At 49.2% G+C, this 9,462-nt stretch overlaps 1 protein-coding gene across 3 annotated transcripts; it reads right to left on the reverse strand.

Annotated features, from left to right (window-relative positions):
• Positions 1-1,241: 1,241 nt before the first annotated feature.
• Positions 1,242-9,209, reverse strand: pcdh18b (protocadherin 18b). Of its 3 annotated transcripts, none has more exons than XM_029165487.3 (4): positions 6,392-9,209; positions 5,973-6,061; positions 5,566-5,681; positions 1,242-2,669 (listed from the first exon to the last, which is right to left on the reverse strand). In XM_029165487.3, the coding sequence occupies exons 1-4, from the start codon at positions 8,885-8,887 to the stop codon at positions 1,714-1,716; spliced, it is 3,657 nt and encodes a 1,218-aa protein (XP_029021320.1). In that variant the 5' UTR covers positions 8,888-9,209; the 3' UTR covers positions 1,242-1,713. The 3 variants fall into 3 exon arrangements, with proteins under 3 accessions (XP_029021320.1, XP_029021318.1, XP_029021319.1); XM_029165485.3 differs by having other exon boundaries at positions 5,512-5,681; XM_029165486.3 differs by having other exon boundaries at positions 5,512-5,681; positions 5,973-6,028; positions 6,392-9,208.
• Between the last annotated feature and the right edge of the window lie 253 nt (positions 9,210-9,462).

The raw sequence follows: 9,462 nt of genomic DNA on the forward strand, positions 1-9,462 counted from the left end.
AACTTGGAAAGGATGAAGTTCAACTTCCTAACAGCCGCAGACCAACAGAATATAAGTACTATATATACTATACGAGTATATAGTATATATTACACTATATACTTGACAGACTAATCCTTCAGTACAGACAGAGGCAGACAGCACCCCAACATCTAGAGGATCATCAGATGAGGTTGAGGCAGCTTTTGAGCAGGCTACAGCCACGTGTCCAGTGTCCAGTGTCCAGACAGACACAGCAGCTGCTTTTAGAGCCAGCTCGGGTCTGATCCACAGGCGTCATGCAGCGTATTCACAATGTGCTTCCATGCTTCTATGCTCAGCGTTTTATAGCACTGACCCGTGCTCTGTGGACGTGGAACAGCACAAAGAGTCTGCATGATGAAGGGAACAGGTGGATCCAACAGGATCAGGAGGTAACAGCAGTAACTAGAGAAACCCTGTAGATCTGTAATAGCTGCTCTGATATGCAGTAATGTTATTAGAATCTGACTGTGTGTACAAAGAATGTAGATTTGTCATTTGCTTTATTAACAGTTTTTTTGAATCAATGCAACGTGCACGTGTGTGTGCAGTTTGCTGGATCCTACTCCAGGGGGCGCTCCGCCCCCGGGTCCCTGGCTGACATGCATGGAGTGAACCTCTAGGTGTCACCCGTTGTCCAGCTGTGAATGCACAGCCCAGCGAGGCTTCCGCCCATCAGCCAACAACTATGTGGGTTGTTTTCCTGAGATGGGATGACTTCCAGTTTCCATCAGGCTCAGTATGTGTAGAAATTGTTTAAAGCTTTCCATCATGAGCGGGAGCATTTTTATACCTGAGTGGACATCACAGTTTATGCAACATTTATGATTCAGTAAACAAAGTGAGGGTTTCACCTGACAACTTATGATGAATGAGTCTGCAGAACATTATTGACTTTTTTATATCCTAAATCAACAGATCAGTGAATTAACACATCATCATCAGCTTTGTTCTGTCTTCGTATTTCACTGAAAATGAGAAGAGGTACAGAAAAAGTGGAAATTTACTTTTGGAAAACTGTAATATTTAGGAGCCTGATGTGATGCATGATGTGTCGGAAGCTGCTTCTAGCACTCGCACTGAACAGCAGCCCTGACGCAGGCCGACCGTGAACCCAGTCATCGATAGTTAACGGGTGTGAGGTTCTTTGTGTCACCACTGGAAACCAACGTGCTGCACAAAGAAAAGCTCCCCAACTCACTTCAAGCCAAACAAGGTGGCACACTGAATATTTTTTTTATTTGTGATAATTCACAAAGACAAGTGTCCAAGTTAATTCCATTAATTCATTCATATATTCATGTATAGATATCATAGTCGCAAATTAAAAAAGAATCACGATACAAAAGACAGTTTAAATACGTAGAATGTCAATCGCATGTCAAAGTCTTGATTCAACGCTTTTTACTTCACATGCATTTAAATATAAAAATAGAATTCTGATTAACTGTATATACAGGTCTATAAATATAAGTATACAAATGTATTTTTAAAATACAAAGATAAATACAGTCACGTTGTACATTGTGTACCAAACCAGCAATACAAACATATTTTTGGATACTTAGCATTCACAAAACACAATTATTACATTTGAAATGCAACGTTAACAACACTTGCAGGTCTTTTTTAGTCTTGGTCCCCACGACCCCTCCCAGGAGGTGAATAAATAAATAGTTAGAACCAGGAGGTCTAGCTCTGCCGGACGTCCTGCAGGAGTTTGTTGATCTCGGCCACCAGCTCGCTGGCGTCCACCAGCTCGTGCCTGCTGTCACTGCGTTTGCCCTGAAGGTGGCTCAGCACCGAGTCAAAGTCGTCCTCCTCGTAGTTCTCCGGGATCTCCTCCATGGCAGGCAGCCACTTGGAGGAAGGCCCGGGAAGCGCCGCCGGCACCGGCGCAGGAGCCGGGGATGGCTGCACCAGGGTGGGACTGACCAGCGCCGTGAGGAGGGGGCTGCCGAGCTTCGCTGAGTGGCCACTGTTCTGAGGGCTGTTCTTGGGCGCCTGCGAGCCCTTTTGGTTGCAGCTCTGGGAGCTGAGCTTAGTGCTGGGTTTCAGGGTGTGGTAGCTGCCACCCTGGTGATGCCCGGACGGGCCGATGCTGCTTCCTGGGTTTTGGAAGTGGGTGTTGGCAGCCCAGGCGGCCACGCCCTGCTGGTGGGCGGAGGGGCTGGGCTTGCCCGGCAAATGGCCCCGTCTGCGATCCAAAGATCCGGCCAAGGGCACCCCCACCCCGCTCAGGCTGGAGCCCTTGGGGTTCTCGTTCACCTGGATGTAGGAGTCCAGGCCCTGGGGGAGCAGCCTCTGGAACACACTGCTCATCTCCGACAGCAGGGATGTGGTGCCACACAGGTCTTCATCTCTGTCGCTGCACCTTCCGCTCTCCCCCGCTCCCTCCTCCCCTCCGTCTTCACCGCCCAGATCTTTGCCAAACGTAGAGAAGCTCTGGCTCCTCGCGGTCCCAGCGTCGGTGCAGGGCTGCGGCACGGTCTCCTGTGACGGGTCGCTGGCCTGGCGAGCCTCCTCCCCAGGGATGTAGAGGTTGCTGCGGTAGTCGGAGGAGGACGAGGGGTGCGCTGCCAGTGGGGGCATCCAGCACTGATCCGAGTGGCCCAGCACACGACACTCCTCTGTGCAGAGCCGCATCGCTGCAGGAGGACACAACAACCCGTCAGCAATGAAGCAAGGCACCAGCAGCACTTAACAGTCAATGCCATCACGTTAAATGGCTTGAAAATATGACAAAAAACAACACAGGGACTCGAGAAAAGCTGGAATCAAAGACTGTTTGTCAGGTTCGGTCAATTAAACAGCGCGAGTAATGAATTCATCATCCAAACATGGATGTTTATTAACTCAGCTCAACTGCTTCATTCAGTTTGGCTCAGCATGTTCTGTGGAAATAAATAAGTGTGCAGGTCCTTTCAAGTCTGAGTTTATTCATCTGGTGAGCGTTCAAACGTGTAGAGATGAATCCTGACAGCGGAACTCGTTTCCATCTCTCCGTCCAGCGTTTCCCTGACGCTCCTCAGGTGTTTTCGCTGCCCTGTCTTTGAAAATCTGTCCTAATTAGTGTGAGAGGCTCTCTGCTGGAGCACTGCAGCGTATTTACCACAGAGAGACAATTCAGGAGGGCCATCGCTGCCTATTACTCATTTAAAATAACTCCTCCACTAAAAGCCCTGCATTTTTCCCTTTCAAGTCGATCTTTTCAATATTAAATCTTCAAATAGAAAATCTCTGAAGAATAAATTAGACAAATCAAATATGCCAACTTAAAGCCTTCATTAAAGCAGCGCGGCACTTTCAGTCATGCTATTGAGGGACTTCATTATCCTCTCATTAACATGAAAGGAGCATTTATAATACATCTTAAAGCAGATGAAAAGTGCATTTGGATGCGGTGGAAGGGAAACAGCAGCCGACTGGATGCTTCGCGAATTAAAGGGAAAACGGGAAAGATTCAACCCAAATGTAACATATAAAGTCTGTGTTTGACTCAACACAACGTTGGTTCCAGCAAACCAGAGCTTTAGACCGGCAATAAACCATTAGGCCATTCTTCAGAGCTAACAACCAAAAGTTTTACTGTCAACATTGTGTTTGTTTACTTTGATCAAAAGACAAAAGCCACTTTAATACCAGCAGCTCTGTGATAGTCTGAGGACACACTCACATGATAAAAACCATCCTCTGAACAGAGCTCATCGCACTGAACTGCACCGACGTTGCACCCCTTTAGAACCAGAGCATCAGCTACTTGAACCGTTCACTCACATCTGATCATCGTCATCAGGAGGCTTCCTGATTCCTGCCGATCAACACTGATTCATTCAGGAGTGAATTAGTACCTTCCTATATGTGTGCTGCTGTGACTACAGCACTGCTTGTCTTAAGTAATATCAGTTTTCTAATCTTTGAGTGCGGATTTTGAGTTGGGCTGTAGCACTTCCTAGTTACAGTCTGTCTGGTCGCGTTGGTTCACCACATCCTCACCAGACGAGACTGAGAGCAAACTACCCGTTCTCCTTAAAGCACAGAGGGCAGAATAGTTACTGTGCACATTATCACTGTGTTTCTATTCTAGTTAAGCTCGCTACAAATAAATAACACCTGATACCTGCCTCACACACTGACGGCATGCCGAGCCACAGTGACTGGGCCCGCAACCATCCATGCTGCAGTGGCCACGGGGGCGGGAGGCAGGGCGAACATACAGAAGCATGAGATGGGAGCTTTGAGCTGTAATTATGCTCTTCAGGGCTTAATCACGAGTGCAGCGGAGCTCCAACTCCATAGCAACTACTCGTCACATGGCAATTAAATGCCTCCTTTTCATCAGAGGAACAGGAGGGCTCCAGTTTGGATGGCTAAAAGTGAAGGCTTGAAGGTGGAGAAAAGGAGAGCGACTAACGAGCAGAACTCCTCCACAAAGGTATAAAGGACGAGAGGGAGGAGGTGTTAGTGATGAGGCTGTCTGCCGTCTGGGGCCACTTTAATTGGAATGCAGCTCAGACGCAATGTGGAGTGACGGCCGTGTGGGATGCTGAACAGGAGGAAGCAGAGGACCTGCGTGACCTCAGCCAAGACTCAACCAGTGGAGGAAACCTGACAGACATTTGATGCCATGTAGGTAAAAAACACCAGTGACAGTAATCGTTCAACTTTCAACAGTGGCTAAAGTTGATTTTTGTTAACATCCAGAAGGAAAGATGGGAACTCCATGCAGCATTACACTAAGACTTTTTGCATCCAAACAGCTGAGTTGGGTCTATGTGCTGTATCATGCACATGCAGAAAACACACACACAGTGCATGGATAGGTGCTGATCTGCTGGGAGTCTGATGGACCAGGTCAATCCAAAAACCAAGCCTCTTAATCTGTCCTGTCATGTTTAGGTGATCACGCTGCTCCATGAATACAGCTTCATGTTAATTACATTTTATAAAATGAACAAAAGTCAAACGCAGTGTCATAACAAGTGACTGTTGGCTTCATGTTACTGGTTTGTGGCTTTGTATCCAGCTTGTCCTGTGTAAGAGACTGGAGACCAGTTGGTTCAGCTACTGGTGATGTGAGGCTGCAGAGCTCGATGTTATATCAGTGCTTGTCTTCAGTGTACAAAGCCCTTCTTTGTGTCTACTGCTCTTACATGACTGTAATTCTGGTTGCTAACTCAGGCTCATGTTAGCTTTGTCTAAACCGTGAAGGGTTTTTAGGGTCTTGGAATTTTCATATGAAAAGATTCAATTCATTGATGGCCGTAGCTAATTGTTGCTGCACTCTTAGATCAGCTACTTTTTCACAATCTGTGTTTGCAAAAATGTTTGTGAAATGCAATAAATATGACTTTTAGTATTCAATAAAGCTTAATACAAACTATCGTTCTATAAACATAACAACCACGGTTTCGATTTAAGAAGAACTGCTGAGATGGGAGGGAGGGGGGTGGGGGTGCTGAGATGTGGTGGATGGGGCCAGATGTGTACCTGCATGCGTTCTGTGCTGGCCATCAGGAGCATATATCTCAGTAAAGCCCTCACCAAGGAGCCTGTCCATGGGTGACTCCCTGCCAGGGTCGTAGTCGCTGTCACCGGCCTCACTGTCCCCACGCCCGCTGTCCTTCAGACTGAACTTGTCCATCTCATTCAGGGCGTATCTGCACAGAGATAGAAACGATTTGATACAATCAACGGCAGTGCCAATATCATCAAGCTGCTTATGGCTCGACATTTGCACAGGCAGACAGCGAGCGCTCTGCGAAGGGGTTTTACATAAAGTTATGCAAATGTGAAGGTTTTGACTCTAAACCAAAAAGCTGCAGGATCTAAGTGTAAGCAGCTCTGCAGACGCTCTGACACAGAAAAACGCAAGGATGCTTTATTGTGATTTTGTACTCATAAGCTTTTTCCCACATTTGACAACACCTATGTGTTTTCCTATGCATTACCTGTAGCTCCTGGTGTATTTGTTGCCCCTGAAGCTGGGTCGTGGCTGGTACTGGCCCTGATGGAGCATGGACAGAAGCTGTGAGACTTGCTACAATCCCAAGAGAAACAAAAAAAAAAGAAAAAGACAAAAATAAAGGGAAAATGAAGAGGGGGGATGAATGGAGTCAAACAAGCAAGGTCACAAGACAATGTTGGCTGGGTGGGCGTGGGGGGGCATGACAATTCATGACTGGCTTCTGGATGTGATGACCAACGAAATGACACAAAGAACTGAAGGTAACACAACACGGGGTAAATTAAATATTAAGGTGGTATATCATATCACATTCATAATCAGACAAAGCCATATGTTTCCACTTTTTAGGACAAGCAGTTTTCAGCGCTAAGCTTCACCAGAAGAGAAGCAGAAAGGTCTTACCTCCACAGGAGGGGTGGCGTGGGCCAGCTCCAGTGCAAAGTTCTCCGGCACATGATTGGAGGAAATGGTTACTAGGCTGTTGAGTGACTGTCGGCTGTGGTGGCTCTGTCTGCTCCCCAGAGTGCCCCTTTCAGGTGTGGGAGAGGCAGAGGGGGAGCGTGGGTGTGAGCGCACGGGCAGAGTCCCGTTGGCTGTCGGAACCAGGGTGATGTCCGCCTTGTGGATCTGCCTGGCGGGCTTCTTGGGGTGGTTCTGATAGCTGTTCTCTGCCACACGGCAGTTGTAGTTGTGTCTGGGGTCCTTCTTCTCACGGTTGCAGCGGGCAGTGGCAAACATTACCATGACGATGAGGAGTAGAGCACAGACAGCCCCCAGAGAGATGATGACAATGAGAGAGAGGTCCAGGGGTGGGTGACTGGTGGGGTACAGAGGGGGAAGCATGTCCATGTTCTCCTGCAGGGACAGCCTGAGGAGGGCTCCAGCAGTGAGGCGCTGTGTTCCCCTGTCATGCACTTCCACCCTGATCTCCATCACGTCCTGTGGAGCCTGTTCAAGACTGCCATTGGTTCTGAGCTCACATCGCCTGGCATCCATCACAAACAGTCCATCCTCATTTCCACCAACTATGGTGCAGCTCAGTTCGCCGTTGGCCCCAGCGTCGCGATCTGTAACTTTAAGTGCGGTGATCAACTGGCCCGGTGACGCGTACTTCCAAACAGGAAGCTCGGCAGTGTGATTCCGAAGAGAGGGGGAGTGAATGACGGGCGAGTTGTCGTTTTCGTCCAAAACCGTCAGCAGAATGGTGGTGTTTGCCGACAGCACCGGGTTCCCGCCATCGCGTGCCTGAACGGTGAAGGTGATCCGGCTCACATCTTCATGGTCAAAGCTGCGTAGCGCATACACAGCGCCATTAGACGGGTCAATGGTGACATATGTGGAGATGGGGCTCCCTTGGACCATTGCGTCTATGATGCTGTAGGTCACCTGGCCATTGGTTCCCAGATCGGGATCTGAGGCCACCACGGTCATCAGGTAGGCTCCTGGAGAGTTGTTCTCTGATTTAAAGACCTCATAGCGGCTCTTTTCAAAACGTGGGGGATTGTCATTTTCATCCAACACCTGAACGGTGAAGTGTTTGATGGTGGAGAGGCTGGGAGAACCCTTATCCTCGGCGATCACTGTGAGGCTGTACTCTGACCTCTTTTCTCTGTCCAGTGACACATTGGTGAGAATCATGTAGTTCTTCTCATAGGTTTTCTGCAGCCTGAAGTGGCCGTGGCCGTGCAGCCTACACACCACTTCACCATTGAGCCCAGCATCACTGTCATCAACACGCACCAGAGCTATGAACGTGTCCACAGGGGCTCCCTCAGAAATGTAGGCCACCTCCTCTTTGCCAGGGGTCATCAGGTTGATGTTTATCTCTGGTTTGTTGTCATTCACGTCCACCACTTTCACCACAATTTTACAAAGTCCAGGGATAGAGTTTGGGCCCAAGTCCTGAGCCTGGACGTCCAACTCATAAGAAGCTGTGGTTTCATAGTCCACTTTTTTAAGGAGGGTGATGTGGCCGTTTTCTGGGTTTATCTTAAATGTTTCCAAAATCTTTGGTGAGACGTGACTGCTGAAGGAGTACACGATTTTCCCATTAGTGCCCTCGTCTGGATCTGTGGCGTTCAAGTCAACGATTAGAGTTCCGAGGGGGGAGTTTTCCAGCAAGTTGATGATATAAGCTTGTTCGTCAAACACCGGGCTGTTGTCGTTGGAGTCTAGAATGTTAATCTTAAGCAAAGTGGAGCCAGACTTCGGGGGAGCACCGTTATCAGAGGCTGTGAGCTGCAGCTGGTAGCTGGACTGCACCTCCCGGTCCAGTTCCCTCATCACCACCAGTTCCGCATATTTGGCCCCGTCCGTTCGGGTTCTAACGTCGATCTTGAAAAAGTTGTTGGTGGTCAAGGAGTAGGTGTGCAGGGAATTGACTCCAACGTCCGCATCCACTGCGCCGTCCAGGGGGAAGCGCGTCCCGACGGATGCGCTCTCTGAGATCTCCATGGGGACAATGGAGCGCGAGAAGTAGGGAGAGTTGTCGTTAATGTCGAGCACCTCCACCTCCACATGGAACAACTGCAGATGCTCCGTCGGGAGCGTGACCACGTCGAATTCGATCGTGCAGTTCAGGTTTTTCTCACAGAGCCTCTCGCGGTCGATTTTGGTGCCGACGCTGATTTCCCCGTCCTCCTCGCGCACAGACAGGAACGACGTAGTGCCTCGCTGCATCGCGCGGAACCGAAAAGCCGGGGAATTCGGCAGCTTGGATAAAATCGCGGCGACGTCCTCCTTCAACCGTGCAATAACGGTGCCGACTTTCTGCTCCTCATAAACTTTGTACTTCAGAGTCTTACCGGTTGTTCCGTGGATGAGCGCGACTAGAAACAATAGTTTCAGTAGCGCCGGAGAAAAGATATTTCCTTTGGTTTGGATCATATTTGCCCCCATGTTCTCCACGCACACTGTGGAGATTACTTCCACAGACGGAAAAAAAAACTGGAAATGCTGGTGGGGGCGGAGGGGTCCTCTTCTCAGAAGTCTGGCATGTTAAATCTTCCTCTTCTGCTCCGTGTCCACAAAACGCCACGAAATAGAAAAATAAATAGGTGCATAAATAAATATAATTAAAATGCCTTCTTTATGGGAAAAGAATGACAGAACCTCACTTTCTTGTAACAGATCTGTTGGCTACATCCACAGACCGTCGCCTCGTGCGTGTGTGCGCGCCAGTGAATGAGTGAGAGTGTACGTCTGGACGGAGAAAAGACGCAGCTTTCTCCCACACCGTGTGAGTGAGCGAGCGAGAGAGTTAGAGAGAGAGCGCGCGCCGTGTGTGCGCGTGCTCGGCTCTGACACTGCTCCAGTCTCACACCGCCCCGCACCCAAGCTGCCTCCCTCCCCAACAAAACAGCCCACCTTCCCCCGCTCGCCCCCTCCGTCTGTTTCACCAGAATGGCCTCCTTCAAGCAGCGCAGGAGGGGCCCTCACCCCCCCCCCCCCCAAAAGCACAGAGACACCCCGGC

The sequence above is a fragment of the Betta splendens genome, chromosome 10 (assembly GCF_900634795.4).
Source record: "Betta splendens chromosome 10, fBetSpl5.4, whole genome shotgun sequence".
NCBI lineage: Eukaryota > Metazoa > Chordata > Actinopteri > Anabantiformes > Osphronemidae > Betta > Betta splendens.